The sequence below is a fragment of the Anomaloglossus baeobatrachus genome, chromosome 11 (assembly GCF_048569485.1).
Source record: "Anomaloglossus baeobatrachus isolate aAnoBae1 chromosome 11, aAnoBae1.hap1, whole genome shotgun sequence".
Classification (NCBI taxonomy): domain Eukaryota; kingdom Metazoa; phylum Chordata; class Amphibia; order Anura; family Aromobatidae; genus Anomaloglossus; species Anomaloglossus baeobatrachus.
This window is the reverse complement of record NC_134363.1, coordinates 84,848,439-84,867,533: the sequence shown is the minus strand read 5'-3', so window position 1 is coordinate 84,867,533 and position 19,095 is coordinate 84,848,439. Positions and strand designations below refer to the sequence as shown.

The window sequence follows — 19,095 nt, the reverse complement described above, 5'->3', positions numbered from 1 at the left end:
CCAAACCCAGGGTGGAACCACCAAGGTCCAATAGCAGAGTGCCATGTCATCAGTGACGTCACATGCGACCTATCCGGAACCGCCACGTCATTGATGACCTCATGGCAGCCACGCCCCAAACACTTCACCAGTCATCGTCTGACGACCAATACTGAGGTGCCAGATCATAGGGGCGGGCCTCTGCGAGCCAGTCCGGAGTTGCCACGTCATCAGGACACCTGACACCCTCTGCCCTATCAGGGCCTGCCACCTCACGGACATGCTCAGTGAGGTCCTTACCGGACCTAGCCTCTGGTGCACTAAGTGCCTGAGCATGCCCAGTAGCCTGAGCAACAGGCTCAGAAAGCAGACTATCAGTTTGAGCATGCTCAGTAGGCACATCCCAGAACTTGGACACAGCACGAAGTCCAAGTACCTGTGCAAAGAGGCTGTTAGCGTTAATTGTGGGAGCATGCTCAGTAGCCTGAACTGAGGACTTAGTCTCAGACATAACACAATCAGGCTGAGCATGCTCACTAGGCAAAACACCGGGCTTAAACTCTGGCTGGGGTAAATCGGCGCACGCATGCGCACTAGCCGCCTCTCCACACTTAGACATGGTGGAAGGAACAGCCAACTGGACGACCCGAGGCACGGCCAAGAACGGCAGCCGGCGCCTGGGCGCAACAGGAACCGCAGCAGGCTGCTTGCGGCTATGGCGGCGCCGGTTCGTAACACTTTTGCTGGTAGATGGTCTATCTTCAGCAGATGATAATGGAGCTGTGCCACCTTCCCCACGGACAAACCCTTTTTTTCCTTTTCCACCACGCCTCTTCCCCTTTCCACCAGTATCTGTCATTTTGCCATGTTGACTGCGACAAGATAAGACCGAAGGAAGGAAGATAAAATAGGATTAATTGTCTACTGGCAAATGCAAGAAGTCTTGCAAACAAAATGAATGAATTGGAGACTCTTATGTCAACCATGGATTATGATGTGGTGGGCATTACAGAAACCTGGCTGGATGAAAGCCATGACTGGGTGACACACATACAGGGTTATAGTACATTTAGGAAGGACAGGAAAGGCCAAAAAGGTGGTGGGGTGTGTATATTTATTAAATCTAACCTAAAACCTGTGTTGTATGATGACATTGAGGGGAACAGCAACAATGTAGAGTCAGTATGGGTAAATGTACATGGGGAGGGGAATAATGGAAAAATGCTAATTGGAGTTTGCTATAAGCCTCCTAACATACCTCAACAAATAGAGGGTGAAATGCTGGAACAAATTGAAAAGGCAGCTAATAATAATAATCGGGTTCTTATTATGGGGGATTTCAACTATCCAGACATACAGTGGGACATAGAATCTTCTGGTTCTGCTAAAAGCTGTAAGTTCTTATCTACTATTCAAGACAATTTCCTCTCTCAGATGGTAGGTGAACTGACCAGGGGAGATAATTTGCTAGATCTGGTCCTGTCAAATAGACCGGATACAATTTCAGATCTACAGGTCCGGGAGCACTTGGGCACCAGCGATCATAATATGGTAATCTTCAACATAATATTCAATAGAACATTTCAAAGGGGGAATGCTAAAACCTGGAATTTTAGGAAAGCTGATTTCAACAAATTAAGGGAAGAGCTTAAATGTGTAGATTGGGACAAAGTCATAATAACTGGGGATACCGAACATAAATGGGGTAAGTTTAAGGATATACTACTAGAGTCCTGTAAAAAACGTATACCCTCTGGTAATAAAATGTCCAGGAATAAAGAGAAACCACTATGGATAAATAAGACTGTACAAAGTATAATAAAACAAAAACAAAGGGCATTTAAAATCTTAAAGGCTGAGAATACAGAAATAGCATTTCAGAAGTATAAAGATATCAATAGGAAATGTAAAAAAGAAATCAAACAAGCAAAATTAGCTACTGAAACAAAAATCGCCAATGACATTAAAATAAATCCCAAAATCTTTTATAAATACATTAATGCCAAAAGGAAAACAAAGGATAGTATCGGCCCCTTAAAATATAATAACAAGTTAGTTATAAAGGACAAACAAAAGACTGAGATATTAAATAGGCATTTCTCATCTGTATTCACCAAGGAACTGACTGTACCAGGGATCATTCAACAAGTGAAAAATCAAAGTTCACCACCCGATATAATTAATTTAACACAAGATGAAGTACGCCTACGTCTGAGTAAATTAAACATTGACAAATCCCCAGGGCCAGATGGCATTCATCCACGAATATTGAGGGAATTGAGCTCCGTAATCGACAGACCGCTGTATCTCATCTTTTTAGACTCACTTGTAACAGGGTTGGTGCCTCAGGATTGGAGGATTGCTGATGTGGTACCGATATTTAAGAAAGGTAAGAGGGTAGATCCAGGCAACTACCGTCCAGTAAGCCTGACATCAGTAGTATGCAAAGTTTTTGAGGGCATTTTAAGGGATGACATGCAAAAATATATTGCAGAAAATAATATGATAACTGACAAACAGCATGGATTCATGAAAGATAAGTCGTGTCTAACCAACCTGTTGGGGTTCTATGAGGGGGTAAGTTCAAACCTGGATATTGGTAATGCAGCTGATGTGATTTATTTGGACTTTGCAAAGGCATTTGATACTGTATCACATAATAGCCTTATACTAAAGCTCCAGAAGCAAGGACTAGGGGACACAATATGCAACTGGGTAAGGAATTGGCTAAAAGATAGGAAACAAAGAGTAGTCATAAATGGTACATTCTCTAAATGGGCCATAGTCAGCAGTGGGGTGCCGCAGGGATCTGTGCTTGGACCGATTCTTTTTAATCTCTTTATTAATGACCTTGTGGATGGGATTGATAGTACAGTGTCACTCTTTGCCGATGACACCAAACTATGTAGGATATTAAAAACTGACCTTGATAGTACAATATTACAAAAAGATCTGGATAAGATGTCAGAATGGGCAGATACTTGGCAAATGAGATTTAATGTTGATAAATGTAAAGTAATGCACCTAGGACGGAGTAATCCTATAGCTGCGTATACATTAAATGGAAGTAAACTCGGGACTACAGAACAGGAGAAGGACTTGGGTATTCTCATTACAAATAAGCTGAGCAGCAGCACTCAATGTCAAGCAGCAGCTGCTAAAGCAAACAAGATTTTAGGGTGTATAAAAAGAGAGATTAGATCCCGTGATCCCAACGTATTGTTACCCCTCTATAAATCACTTGTAAGGCCACATCTGGAATACGGGATCCAGTTTTGGGCTCCACATTTTAAAAAGGACATTCAGAAGTTAGAGTCAGTTCAAAGGCGGGCAACTAGACTATTACAAGGAATGGAAGGCCTCCCATATGATGACAGGTTAAAAAAGTTAGATATGTTTAGCTTAGAAAAAAGACGTCTCAGAGGAGATCTCATTTATATGTATAAATACATGTGTGGTCAATATAAAGGACTGGCACATGACTTATTTCTTCCAAAGACAGTACTAAGGACCAGGGGGCACTCACTGCGAGTGGAAGAAAAGCGATTCCAACAACTAAATAGGAAAGGGTTCTTTACAGTTAGAGCAGTCAGACTGTGGAATGCCCTACCACAAGAGGTAGTAATGGCAGATACTATAACAGCTTTTAAAAAATAGAATGTAAATCCAGCGCAATCACATGAATTTTTTAAAAAAGTTATCTTCTTTATTAATGATTTTCCATAAAATCCAAGCAGGTACATGCAGCATAAAAAATATAAATGTGCCCAGGTCAGAGCGACGCGTTTCAACAAACTGTCTTAATCATGGTCCATGGAGACCATGTGGTAGTAAAAATTGAGAGGTGGTGTAGATTGCAGCGGTGGTCTAGCTTTATTAACAGCAGAATAATAAAGAATAAATATCCCTGACAATGCAACTACGGCCCTTAAACTGGCAGCATAAATTGCTAGTATAATGGCTTAGTAACTATCAGTTTGAGTGTGCAATGCAGGCAGACGTGCTGCAAATATCTGTGCACTACTGGGACTATACAGAAGTCCAACAGCCACGTTTAGGATGCCACTAGGTACACTCAGTGTTTGCTAGTATAATGGCTTAGTTATAATGAGTTGGAGTGTGCAATGCAGGCAGACGTGCTGCAAATATCTGTGGACTACTGGGACTATACAGAAGTCCAACAGCCACGTTTAGGATGACACTAAGTTCACTCAGTGTTTGCTAGTATAATGGCTTAGTAACTATCAGTTTGAGTGTGCAATGCAGGCAGACGTGCTGCAAATATCTGTGCACTACTGGGACTATACAGAAGTCCAATAGCCATGTTTAGGATGCCACTAGGTACACTCAGTGTTTGCTAGTATAATGGCTTAGTAACTATCAGTTTGAGTGTGCAATGCAGGCAGACGTGCTGCAAATATCTGTACACTACTGGGACTATACAGAAGTCCAACAGACACGTTTAGGATGCCACTAGGTACACTCAGTGTTTGCTAGTATAATGGCTTAGTTATAATGAGTTGGAGTGTGCAATGCAGGCAGACGTGCTGCAAATATCTGTGGACTACTGGGACTATACAGAAGTCCAACAGCCACGTTTAGGATGCCACTAGGTACACTCAGTGTTTGCTAGTATAATGGCTTAGTTATAATGAGTTGGAGTGTGCAATGCAGGCAGACGTGCTGCAAATATCTGTGGACTACTGGGACTATACAGAAGTCCAACAGCCACGTTTAGGATGACACTAAGTTCACTCAGTGTTTGCTAGTATAATGGCTTAGTAACTATCAGTTTGAGTGTGCAATGCAGGCAGACGTGCTGCAAATATCTGTGCACTACTGGGACTATACAGAAGTCCAATAGCCATGTTTAGGATGCCACTAGGTACACTCAGTGTTTGCTAGTATAATGGCTTAGTAACTATCAGTTTGAGTGTGCAATGCAGGCAGACGTGCTGCAAATATCTGTACACTACTGGGACTATACAGAAGTCCAACAGACACGTTTAGGATGCCACTAGGTACACTCAGTGTTTGCTAGTATAATGGCTTAGTTATAATGAGTTGGAGTGTGCAATGCAGGCAGACGTGCTGCAAATATCTGTGGACTACTGGGACTATACAGAAGTCCAATAGCCACGTTTAGGATGACACTAGGTACACTCAGTGTTTGCTAGTATAATGGCTTAGTAACTATCAGTTTGAGTGTGCAATGCAGGCAGACGTGCTGCAAATATCTGTGCACTACTGGGACTATACAGAAGTCCAATAGCCACGTTTAGGATGCCACTAGGTACACTCAGTGTTTGCTAGTATAATGGCTTAGTAACTATCAGTTTGAGTGTGCAATGCAGGCAGACGTGCTGCAAATATCTGTGCACTACTGGGACTATACAGAAGTCCAACAGCCACGTTTAGGATGACACTAGGTACACTCAGTGTTTGCTAGTATAATGGCTTAGTTATAATGAGTTGGAGTGTGCAATGCAGGCAGACGTGCTGCAAATATCTGTGCACTACTGGGACTATACAGAAGTCCAATAGCCACGTTTAGGATGCCACTAGGTACACTCAGTGTTTGCTAGTATAATGGCTTAGTAACTATCAGTTTGAGTGTGCAATGCAGGCAGACGTGCTGCAAATATCTGTGCACTACTGGGACTATACAGAAGTCCAACAGCCACGTTTAGGATGACACTAAGTTTACTCAGTGTTTGCTAGTATAATGGCTTAGTAACTATCAGTTTGAGTGTGCAATGCAGGCAGACGTGCTGCAAATATCTGTGCACTACTGGGACTATACAGAAGTCCAATAGCCACGTTTAGGATGCCACTAGGTACACTCAGTGTTTGCTAGAATAATGGCTTAGTTATAATGAGTTGGAGTGTGCAGAGGACAGGAGGGTACAGTGCCAGGATTGTGGGGCTCTGGGTAGAGGAAAGGATGCCTGCCTTTCTATTCCCTCCTAATGGGGAAATGCAGCGAGGAAATCCCTGACCTTAGCTACACAGACGCTGTCTCTGTTTTCAGGACCTGTCACCTATGGCTCTGACCCTGCCGGTACGAGCCCTTAAAAGGACTGATAGAAAGTGCTATCCCTAAGCTGTCCAGCGCTGTGTATGGAAGCGCATACAGCAGTATCGGCGATAGGACAAAGGACGGAGCTGCGCCAGTGATGTCTGACACCAAGGACGCAGAAGAGATAATGGCGTCCGGACGGGCAGATACTCATTTTTATAATGCAGGGACATGTGACATGGACATCCTATCACACATGCCGTTGCTTCTCTGGCTAAAAGTCCACTTAGCTGTGTGTGTGTCTGGGATTGGCTGACATGCTGGCCCTCCCCACTACACGCGCGCGCTTAGGGAAGGAAGACAAGAAAAAAAAAAAAAATTATCCATTATCCATACAGCAGTGATCTGAAGGCGCTGTTCCCGCACACTATACACTGAAATTTCATAATAGTGTGAGTCACAGAGTGACTTACACTATTACAGCGGAAAGCCAGCTAGGAATTAACTGTTTTTTTGCTGCTAGAACCGTTCTCGAACGTTTCTAGAACTATCGAGCTTTTGCAAAAAGCTCGAGTTCTAGTTTGATCTAGAACAGGCCCCAAAATCACTCGAGCCTAGAACTGGAGAACCTCGAACCGCGACCCGCGCTCAACTCTAATAAGGACCCAAAAAATCCCCCAGGACGTCCAATCATTTCAGGTGTGAACTCCATAACTAGTAACCTCTCTCATTACGTGGATCTATTCCTACAAGAATATGTAGTTAAACTAGAATCCTATTTAAAAGATTCAACCCAACTAATTAGGGAAATAACAAATCTACCTCCGATAAAGGACAGCATTCTTCTGATAATGGATGTATGCTTGCTATACAATAATATAGCACATGAAAGGGGTCTTCAAGCCATAGATGAAACATTAACAAAGGATATAGAGATAATTGATACACAAAAAACTTTCTGCTGCAGGCAATAAAATTCATACTAGAAAACAATGTGTTCTCCTTCGAAGGCTCTTACTACAGACAGATCAAAGGCTGTGCGATGGGGACGAGATTCGCACCAAGTTATGCCAATATCTTCATGGGTGCATTCGAGTCCGTCTCCATCGCACAGTCAAATTATACAGAGCACATAATTTTTTACCGTCGTTTCATCGATGACCTCTTCATAATTTGGAAAGGTCCTTTAACAAAGGCAAGAGAATTTGTGGAGGACCTTAATAGAAATAATTGGGGTCTATCTTTCACAGCCACCTATTCAGAAAAGACAATCCAATACCTAGACCTGCAAATCATGCTAAATGAAACAGGGAAGATCACAACATCCACCCATTTTAAACCCGTGGATGTTAATAGTTAACTGAAATTTGATAGTGGGCACTTACCCAGATGGATCTGTAACATCCCTTATGGACAATACAGAAGAGTACGTAAAAACTGTACGGATAATAAGGACTTTGAAACAGAATCTAAGATCCTCAAAAAACGTTTTTTGGAGAAAGGGTACCCCAAGAAATTACTATATGATGCTTTCAAAAGAAAGAATCCCCTTACTCAAGAAAAATGCATAAGATCAAAACAAATTAATCCCAAGGATAACAACGAGGAAAAAAAAAAGAAACTTACAAAATGGAGTCTGGTAACTACCTTCTGCCAACCGAGAACACTCATTGAAAATATGCTAAACAAATATTGTTTTATATTAAAGGGGGATCCCATTTTATCAGAACATTTACCCCATAAACCTATTATTATTTATAAGAAAAATAAATGCTTGGGTAATATAATTGCACCTAGCAACATATCAAAAAGGACAATAACAACAAAGGTGGATAACCCTAATTTATGGGGAAGTTATCCATGCCGAACATCTAAATGTCTCTGTTGCCATGTCATCGCAAAAGGAGTGAAGACTTTCAACTCTAGAAGCACGGGAGAAATTTTTCCAATAAAACACAGATTAAATTTTCACTCCACGTATGTGGTATATCTGATTGAGTGCCCATGTCGCATTCAATATGTAGGACATACGATACAAGAGATGCATTCAATAATAAACATCGACACAATATCAAAATAGGATATACACTGCACAGCATCTCAAGACATTATAATACCACACATAACAGGGACCCTAGTAAAATGATGCTAACAATCATAGACTGTATCAACAATAAAGATCCAGCATCATTAACAAAATGAATCAAAGAGAAAGTTACTGGATATTTAAATTGGGTACACTAGCTCCAGGAGGACATAATTTAACACTGGATAATGTTGACAAACAATAACCACCACAATTCACCAGATACACAAATTCCAAACCAAAATGACAGGAGGAAGTCAGTATGTAACACTGCTGGTGGAATGACACGCTGGATCACTGTTGCGACCTGCTGGCACCGCACATAAGAGATATCTGTGACAATGGCCACACGCTAGATTGCTGTTGCGACCTGCTGGCACCGCACATAAGAGATATCTGTGACAATGGCCACACGCACGGTCCCTGATGATTGGTTAGCCGCGGTACTAGGGGGACCGCATGAGATATAGTGCTATCCATAATAACAACCTTTCATGATTTTCACAATCTTATGATTTTTCATAATAATAATTTTCATAATAATAATTTTTATAATGCTTCCATATAAGAAACAAATTGGAAAAAAATAAACCATCCCCTAATCTCCCAAAATAAGAAGAATGGATCTAAGTATACTAATGGATAATAAAGTGGATATATATATATGGAGCATATTGGATACCACACATTTAAAACAGGTTAGGAATATAATATAGATAAGTTACGATGTCCAAATTTTAAATGTTCAGATTTTAATGATTTTGATACATATGTCCATATACCCTTATAGATTGATTTATATATAATTTTTATATTAAAAAAATGGTTATATAATTTTATATATTTTAAATATATTACCCTTATTGGTTTTATACATAATGGTTATTTTACACTAGTGTTTTAATCAATAATTTATCCAATATTCCACCATATGATTTTAGCTCCCATAGGGTTAAAGGGCTAACGATCTAATGATTTAATTAATGGCACACCCATAAGGTTACTTGTGGGGTTTTTTATCTATAAATGTAATGTTTGTAAGGCGCTCCTGCTATACCTGATGAAAGCAATAGTGGATTGCTGAAACGCGTAGTAATAACAGGAGCTTATAACAATAAAGTCAATTCATCTAAACTACTGGCAGCCATTCTATAGCGCTCTATCAGACTGAAATACCTATCTTCATTATCTGTACCCATTGGCTGCCACGTCCTTGCCACCTTCGCGGCTCTGTTACCTGCAGCAGTGTGATGAGGTCACTCTGGGCCCAGAACCAAGTGTACTATGTAGAAAAGGGAACAGGACTGAGATTACAACAGAAATACAAGATCACAACCGAGCTTACTACAGAGATATGAGCTCACAACCAAGCTCACTACAGAGATATGAGATCAGAAGCAAGCTTACTACAGAGATACGGGAGCAGAACTAAGCTTACTACAGAGGTATGGGAGCAAAACGGAGCTTACTATAGATATATGAAAACAGAACCAAGATTACTACTCCCTTCATACAGTATACACTGTAGCACCCCTGCCCAGCAGAGATCACAGGAGCACAGAGTGTACCAGTAGGAATTGATCCCAATGCCCCTCACAGTATAATGCCTCCTTACCATGGCTTTGTTTCCAGTACCTATGGTATTCAGGTTTTTTGTCAGATGCTGCACGTACCCATTTTAACCTATGAAGGACTGGCACATGACTTATTTCTTCCAAAGACAATACTAAGGACCAGGGGGCACTCACTGCGAGTGGAAGAAAAGCGATTCCGACAGCTAAATAGGAAAGGGTTCTTTATAGTTACAGCAGTCAGACTGTGGAATGCCCTACCACAAGAGGTAGTAATGGCATATACTATAACAGCTTTTAAAAAAGGGCTGGATGATTTCCTCAGTACACACAACATTGTTGGTTATAAATGACTCAGTGACCAAATGTAGAACTGGTGGAGGAAGGTTGAACTAGATGGGCCTAGGTCTTTTTTCAACCTTAGTAACTAAGTAACTATGTAGAGATGAGCGAACCAGCGGCGGTTCGGCTCGAGCTTGGTTCTAAGAATGGAGGTCGCGTTCGAGTTCAGTTAGGCGAACCGGTTCGGCGAACCACTCGAACCGCATTGCAAATAATATGAGGCAAACACAAACACATAAAAACACCTAGAAAACACCCTCAAAGGTGTCCAAGAGGTGACAAACAACTCACAACACAACACAAACACATGGGAAAGTGACAAGAACAAATTCTCATGCGAAAACAAAACAGCTTGACGAGGAAAAAGAAGACGAGACAGATATAGGCATGGCATGCCCTTCTAAAATCATGTAAAACACAGCAAGGGGACTCAAAACAGAGTCTCTCTTTTTTCCAAAAATTGGGCCACACAGACACCCCTTCAGTGGCAGCACTTGTGCCCCAGTTGTACACTTCACAGGTAGATTTGCATCAAGCACACTCAAAAATACAGCAGCCTAAGCTGTCCCCAGGATGACACCGGGTGAGGTAGCAAAGTCTTTGCTGAACCATGACTTGTTCATCTTGGCCCCTTTTTAAAAACACAGCAAGGGTTACTCCAAGCGGAGTCTCCCTTTTTTCCAAAAATTGGGCCACACAGACACCCCTTCAGTGGCAGCACTTGTGCCCCAGTTGTACACTTCACAAGTAGATTTGTATCAAGCACATTCAAAAATACGCCATCCTTAACCGTCCCCAGGATGACACCGGGGTAGGTAGCAAAGTTTTTGCTGATCCCAGATATGTTCATCTTGGATCATTGTTAGAAACACTGCAAGCAAGGGTTACTCCAAGCAGAGTCTCCCTTTTTTCCAAAAATTGGGCCACACAGACACATCCTTCAGTGGCAGCACTTGTGCCCCAGTTGTACACTTCACAGGTAGATTTGCATCAAGCACATTTAAAATACAACAGCATTTACTCTCCCCAGGATGACATCGGGGTAGTAAAGATGTTTGTCAAGTTACAACTGGGAGATTCACTCCGTGCACCACGGTTGTTTGGTGGAAAAGCCGAGCTAAGATCGAGTAACAACTTCTGCTGATACTCCTGCATACGTGCGTCCCTTTCTATGGCTGGAATTATGTCACAAAATTTGGACTTGTACCGAGGATCTAATAGTGTGGCAAGCCAGTAGTCATCATCATCACTTCTAATTTTGACAATACGAGTGTCATATTGTAGGTAGTGCAGCAAGAAGGCGCTCATGTGTCTTGCGCAGCCATGCGGACCAAGTCCACGCTGTGTTTGTGGCATAGAGGTGGTAACCGTTCTTTCTTCTTCTGACATCTCCCCCCAACCTCTTTCAACTGAAATTTGACCAAGGTTTCCCTCATCCGCTGAGTCTTCCATGTCCATGGACAGTTCGTCCTCCATTTCTTCATGTTCTCCTGCACCTTCCTCAACATTTTGCCTGCTACCATGTGCCCTTGTTGATCCATGCCCCCATGGTCCCATGCCTGCCACCTTGGTGATGATGAACGTCTGGACCTTGTTGATGTTGTTGTCCCTTGCTCATATGAATCCTCCTGTACTTCCTCCTCTTCCTCTTGTCCCACCCCCTGACTCCAAATAGTGTTTAGCGTGTGCTCCAGCATGTAAATGACTGGAATTGTCATGCTGATAATGGCATTGTCAGCGCTAAACATATTCGTCGTCATGTCGAAACTGTGCAGAAGGGTGCACAGGTCCTTGATCTGAGACCACTCCATCAGGGTGATCTGCCCCACCTCTGCATCTCGTTGGCCCAGGCTATACGTCATGACGTATTGCACCAGGGCTCGGCGGTGCTGCCACAGTCGTTGTAACATGTGGAGAGTCGAATTCCAGCGTGTCGGCACATCGCATTTCAGGCGATGAACCGACAGGCTGAAAAACTTCTGTTGCAATGCAAGTCGCTCAGCTGCGGCAGTTGAACGGCGGAAGTGAGCAGACAGTTTTCGTGCCCTGTTCAGAAGGCCATCTAGGCCGGGATAGTGTGTTAAAAATTGCTAGACAACAAGGTTCAACACGTGAGCCATACAAGGCACGTGTGTCACCTTGCCCAGGCGAAGGGCCGCACCCAGGTTTGCAGCATTGTCGCACACGGCCTTACCTGGCTGCAGGTTGAGTGGAGACAACCATTTACCAAACTCAGTCTCCAGAGCTGCCCACAACTCAGCTGCTGTGTGACTCTTATTTCCAAGACATTTTAAGATAAAGATCGCCTGATGCCATTGCGCTCTCCTGCCAGCATAGTAGTGAGGGGTGCGTGATTCCTTGTGCGCAGTTACAACGCTAGTGGCCTGACCAGGCTGGCTAGGGGCGGAGGTGGAGGACCCAGATGAGGTTGCGGAGGCAGAAGCAGTGGAGGAACTTGGACAGACAGAGGATTGACACACAAGTCGTGGGGACAGCAAGACTTGTGCAGCAGACCCTTCACCATCTATCACCATAGTTTCCTAGTGCCCAGTCAGCGACATGTAACGTCCCTGTCCATGCTTACTGGTCCAAGTATCGGTGGTGAAATGCACCCGTTCACACACAGAGTTTCTCAAGGAAGCGGTGATGTTGTGCGACATGCTGGTGTAGTGCAGGCACACCTTTCTTAGAGAAGTAGTGGCGACTGGGCATCTGGTACTGGGGCACAGTGACGGACATAAGGTCTCGAAAATCCTGTGTGTTCACCAGGCGGAAAGGCAGCATTTCGGTAGCCAAGAGCTTGCAGAGGGATAAAGTCGACCTCTTAGCTTTGTCATGGGTCACAGGAAATGGCCTTTTATTTGTCCACATCTGAGGGATAGAGATCTGGCTGCTGTGTGTAGACGGTGGTGAGTAGGGTGTCCCTGGAAAAATGCAGGTTTGTGAGGAAAGTGCAGACGTAGACATGATGTTGCCTTCATCCAACGTTGGTGCTGTCGATGTCTGAGAGAGCTGTACACCCGCACTTGTTTCCCCTTCCAAACCATCTGATGACCTACCAAATAAACAGCCTGTTGCGGTTACAGTGGGGAAAGTTGTGCGTGGAAAACCAGATGTGACAGCTGTCCCCACAGTCCTAGAAGATGAAGAGCGCGCGGATGCACTGGAAGGGGCAGGCGGTGGATCGTCCGCTCCGCTAGGCCGAATTGCAGCACAGTGAGCTTCCCACTGGGACATTTGATATTTATTCATGTGACGATTCATGGAAGAAGTTGTCAAACTGTTGAGGTTTTGGCCTCTACATACAGATTCCCAACAAATTTTACAGATCACATGATTTGGGCGATCCTTTGCAAGGTCAAAAAAGGACCAGGCTAGGCAAGGCTTAGAAGACATGCGACCTGATGAGCCACCCCGACTAGTGCTCAAAGGCAGAGTGGTGGCTGAGGATGCAGTTGTAGACGTGCTACCAGTACTCCGACTCTGTCCAGGAAGGCGCAAGGTAACTTCGTCGTCAGTTGCATCCTCTTCCACCGCCTTTGTTGACCTCCTCGAGTGCCTGACTGTGGGTTGACAAGAGGTGGTATCTAGAACTTCCTCATCAAGCATTGTGTTTGCACTCCCCTCACCCTCAGACCTAGCCTCTTCCTGCCCTGACCGAATATTTAAGTTGTGATCCCAATCTGGTATCTGCATCTCATCGTCATCAATATTTTCCTCTTTGTCTCTACCAACAGGTGTTACACTTTGTGAATAAGGGTCAACATTATGCTCAGAAACATGGTCATCACAGCCTGAATCTGAGTTACAAAGGTTCTGGGCATCACTGCAGACCATTTCCTGGTCTGTACTCACTGTAGCTTGGGAGCATACCTCTGATTCCCAGGCTATAGTGTGACTGAAAAGCTCGGCAGACTCAGCAATCTCTGTTCCACCATACTGTGCAGGGCGGATGGAGACTTGAGAGCTGGGAGAAAGCAAATGTGATTGGGATGACAACTCAGAGGACTGGTTTTTTTTGGATGCGGTAGTTGAGGTGGAGGAGAGGGCACTTGTTGGAGCACTTGAGATCCATTCAAGCATGTGCTTTTTTTGTGCATCATCTACCTTTGTTCCAGTTGTTTTGTTCCGTAAAAAAGGAGCACATTGGATTGTCCACGGAAAGTAGTAGACATCTTATTTTTGCTGGAAGATGGCCTATCTTCAGCAGATGTTAATGTAGATTTGCCACCTTCCCCACGGACAAAAACATTTTTTCCTTTTCCAACACGCCTGTTCCCCTCTCCACCAGCATCTGTCATTTTGCCACTCATTTTGATAGCAACAAGATTGTCCACTTAAAATGTGGTAGTAAAAATTGAGAGGTGGTGTAGATTGCAGAGGTGGTCTAGCTTTATTGACAGCTGAAGAAATAACACATCAACTGGGGAGAAGAAAGCTCATGCATAATGGACGCGCAAACCGCAAAGTGAGACCATAATACTGGAATTGTAAGTAAAAAAATATGAAATTTATTGAACAAACCCAAAACACACAATGTATTAAAATCACTTAAAACCATGAAATGTCAAAGTCACACATCTCTCATGCTGGTAATAGGGGGTACCGCCCTGTACAACCATTCAGTGTGCAAAATGTAAGCAGATTTTAATCAGAAAGTACATTATGCGTTTAAGGTAATCCCTATACATACATAAAAAATCATAGAATCTGAGTGACCGGGAGCAGAACTAATAGGCAGTCCCCAATGTTAAGCTGAATGAAACACTGTGTGGAACCCCCAATGTGCTAAAAGGAGGATACCTGCATGTGACAAGACAAAAATGGAGGGGTGGTATATTGGTATATGGTATATTATTCAAAATTGAAAGGCATGAAACATAGCTCTATATAAAGCAATAGAAGGTATATAGAGCAACCAATGACTACACATATGATATATCATTCAGATAAAGCATAAAGAAAAATATTCTGTATATATATATATATATAGTATGCAGTTCCATTGGAGATAACCACAACATATTATATGCCATAGAGAATTGGTGCCCAAAAATCCCCCATGGTGTACATGCAGATACTTAACACAGGACTGACAAGCTCACGGTCTGAGAGGGAGCTGAGCGCACGGCAGAGCCCAGCAAGGGGGAGAGATGTGGGGAGAAGCCCCACGCGTATCGCTGGCAAGCAGCTTCGTCAGGGGAGAGTGTGTCCCGGGTTTCATAAGAGTGAGTATTTATAGACCATAGTAAATTGAAAAATCAAATGGTAACAATCAGATTAAACCTACCACAGGTGGTGTATAACAGAACGTAGCGGCCGAATGAGGATATCGGTATCAGAACCGGAAGTAGATGCTGGAGGACCCGAGGTCTTAATATAATCCTATAACCGGGTCAATGTAGAAAAGTCCCTCCGATTCCCCTGCACATGGACACCTAATGCCCCATGCCAACCGCATGGGATTTAATGTATAAAAGTGAAAAACCCACTAGTAGGAACAATGTGCCGGCTCGGCCGTAACCGGAAGTGACATACACCTTCAGTTACCATGGGCACTGCAAATGCTCCAGCTACTGCGCATGACAGGGCTCTTAGGCATACACTATGCTTGAAATACAAGCGCATGCACAATTAAATCAGGGAACTTCCCTGCTTGTCCAGCTAGTAAACACTGTCAGGGGGAATATGTATGATGTAATCTTCAGAAGACATTGGTAGGGCTTAATCCACAATATACAGATAAGGATAAATAGATTAGAGTGGATTAAGGAATTGGACAATAACACAGGGTAACCGTTGCAAACCCACAATCAGTCTAGGTCATCCAATGTACAATAATTAAATCATACATATAAAAGGATGGAAAACTGAGCTTGCAAGGACATGCCCCATAGATCATAGAAGTGACTGGGCAAGGCATCCAAATTATATGCACATGGGGTGGAAGCATAACACAATCCATATGACATCACTGCTATTCATACCACCTAGGTGGATTTATGTTGTAATCCAAGTCTAAAAGAAGCCTGGATGCCATAAAAGTGAGCATCACAGGTCCCTGTGTCAACAAGGTCCAAAGGCCATTGAGCCGGCCACTGTTAGAATGCAAGTGCTATATAGTACCACCCACAGGGCGGATTTATCCGTATATTACCACCAACAGGGTGGGTTTATCAAAGAAGGGCATTAATGAGAAGGAAACTTTAGGGATAAACAATGATCAAGGCACAGGAAGTAATCGACGCAAAAGGAGTCCTGGGCAAAGAACCAAGGTAAGAAGGTTGTTACCACGTATATCTGAAAAAATGAATGAAAAAATAAATAAACCAAGACCATCAAGCAAGTGCTTGTATTCAAAAAGACCCCACGCACGCAACAATGTTATGGATGCTATCTAAATACATATGGATGTCATAAAGCATAAGGACAAAAGGTCCACTGTGGGTACCACCAAATGGTGGGTTTGCCATGGAACCGTAGTGAGAAACCCAAGATAAATAATTCCAATTATCTAAAAAACACACCGGTATAGGACCCAAGTTTGTATTCAAAAAAGCAGTTTAAATATTGCTTATTTAGGGTAAGCAGAATTCAATTATCATTTACTGGGGGACGGAAAAAAGATGGCAAAAGCGCTCGACAGGAAGGCCAGTGAGAATGGAATAGGGCATATATATATATACACATATAAAACCATGCATGCCCTGTATGTGCATGCATGTGTAAGCACATACACAGAGCATGCTCCTCTTAGTCCCGTAACGTCCATATAGATGAAACTTCATGAAGAAAGGGAGCAAAAATGATTCAACCAGATACAATCCTTGTTCATATGTTATTACATCCAAGATCAGAAAGTCAATCCTGGAGTTTCCCAGGTATGGCAAAGTAATTGTCCAAGAAGTCGAACCATCCGAGAAGAACGTGGTTATAAGTCACATGACCCTGGAGATCAAGACAGTCTTGTGGGATCCCTGGAGTTGGCTGAAGGATAGGTGCTCATTCAAACCCCATATACGGGAGGATAGAGTAGTTCGATGTCATCACTGTAAAAATGGAAAAAATGGGACAAAAATTAAATTAAAATCAAGTCAAGATTATGTAGTTCCCATATCTTTAGCCAAGAAAGCCGGTGTAAAATAGCTTTTCATTAAGACCTGATGGCGTAAGCGATTTCAAATTGAAAATCCATCTTGCCTCAATTTGTAGCAAGGACTTCAAGAGCGACCCACCTCTTCCATTCGTAGTTATCCTCTGTAGTCCAACAAAGCGTAGACCATGACAGGAGCCCTGATGGTATCTGAGGAAATGTGCAGCCACTGAAGTCAACGTGCGTCCTTTTTTAGGTCAGATCTGGCCAAATTAATAGTAGACATGTGTTTCTGTGCCCTTTTGCGTACTTCTTGGGAGGTTTGTCCCACATACACCTTCTGGCAGGGACAGACAATGGCATAAATCACATTTGAAGTCTTGCAATTAATATAACCATTTAGTCTGTGTGAGGTAGCATCCAGAGGGTTCAGAAAGATGTCTCTGACCGGTTGCATGAATGGACACACGTTACACTCTCCGCAGGGATAAGATCCTCGTAACGTGATTCCTCTATTCAACCTCATTGTCGGTCTCCTGAAATGGCTCCTTGTCAATAGATCTCTGAGTCTGGGTGCTCTTCTAGCTGTGAGGAGAGGAACATCACTCACAAGGGATGCGGTCTGGCAATCAAATTTAATAATCTTCCAGTGCTCCCGCAAAATCCCCCTTACCTGCTCCCAGTGACTGTTGTAATCGGTTATCAGTCGTAATGGTTGGTCTCTCACTGGTCTTTTTCGAATAAGCAGGTTTTGCTGGGATTCCTCTTTTGCCCTCAAGAAGGCCGAGGATATGACTCCCCTGGGATATCCTCTGTGTTTCAGCCATTTCGTCAAATCACGAGCCTGGCACTGGAAATCTACATCCATGGAACAGTTACGTCGTACCCGTAAGAATTGCCCGACTGGTACTCTCTTCCTTGTATGGAGGGGGTGGAAACTGTCGAAGCGTAGGAGCCCATTGGTGGCCGTCGGCTTGCGGTACAAATTGGTAATGATGCGCCCATCTTCAAATTTTACAGACAAATCCAGAAAGATAGCTGTGGAAGATGACAAATTAGATGTCAAAAAGATGTTGTGATTGTTGATGTTGAGACCATTAAGGAAGTGATGACAATCCTCCTCACTACCAGTCCACAGAAAAAATATATCATCAATGTACCTCCGCCAATGCAAAACCTGCTCCCTGTAGTGGTGAGAGGGGTACACCTGGGTTTCCTCCCACCACCCCAAAAACAGGTTTGCATAAGCCGGTGCACACCGCTCCCCCATTGCGACTCCTGAGACCTGCTTAAAAAAGATGTTATCAAATAGGAAATAGTTGTGCTCCAACACAAATCTACACAGATCGATCAAAAAGGAGTCGTGCATCCTGTCCGAATTCGACTGTTTCCCCAATAAGTACGTGAGAGCCTCAATACCATCCTCATGCTTTATGTTTGAATACAAAGATTCGACATCGCATGTGACCATCAATGTCTGGGAAGGTACTGTGATGCTAAGACAAAACCGAATGAAGTCCGATGAGTCTTGTATATAGGATGGGAGCTGTGCTACAATGGGCTGGAGAAAGAAATCGACATATGTAGCCGCCCTCTCACACATGCTCCCAACACTGGATACGATGGGGCGACCGGGTGGTTTCGTGGTTTCCTTGTGTACTTTCGGAAGCATGCAAAATGTACCCGGTGTCTTGAATGTACCTGGTGTCAAGACATGGTCAGAAAGATTAATGATTTGCAATTGATCATTCTTGTCCATCTCACCTGAACCCCAAGGATCCTTTTGGCTGATTTCTGCCAAGGTCGTCACGTCATCCAGACCCGGAGCCTCCATTACATGCGTTTGTGGTGCTGATAGTTCACACGGGTTTTTGGCCTTGTGACTCGCCCTATTGGATCTCCTGCCCCTCCTACCTCGTCTGGTCCTGTGTCTAGATCGCTGCTGGCTGAGGATAAAAAATCCTCGCTCGTATTGGTGTTGTTCACAGTGTTACCAGACCGTGTT

The 19,095-nt window shown here is 43.4% G+C and overlaps 1 protein-coding gene across 1 annotated transcript in view; it reads left to right on the top strand.

Annotated features, from left to right (window-relative positions):
- Positions 1-17,143, top strand: part of LOC142255817 (uncharacterized) — a 37,962-nt gene extending 20,819 nt beyond the window's left edge. The window contains exons 3-4 of the mRNA XM_075327264.1: positions 16,164-16,272; positions 16,850-17,143. Coding sequence (XP_075183379.1) covers positions 16,164-16,272; positions 16,850-17,143 — 403 coding nt within the window. The remainder of the gene's footprint in view (positions 1-16,163; positions 16,273-16,849) is intronic.
- Positions 17,144-19,095: the final 1,952 nt, after the last annotated feature.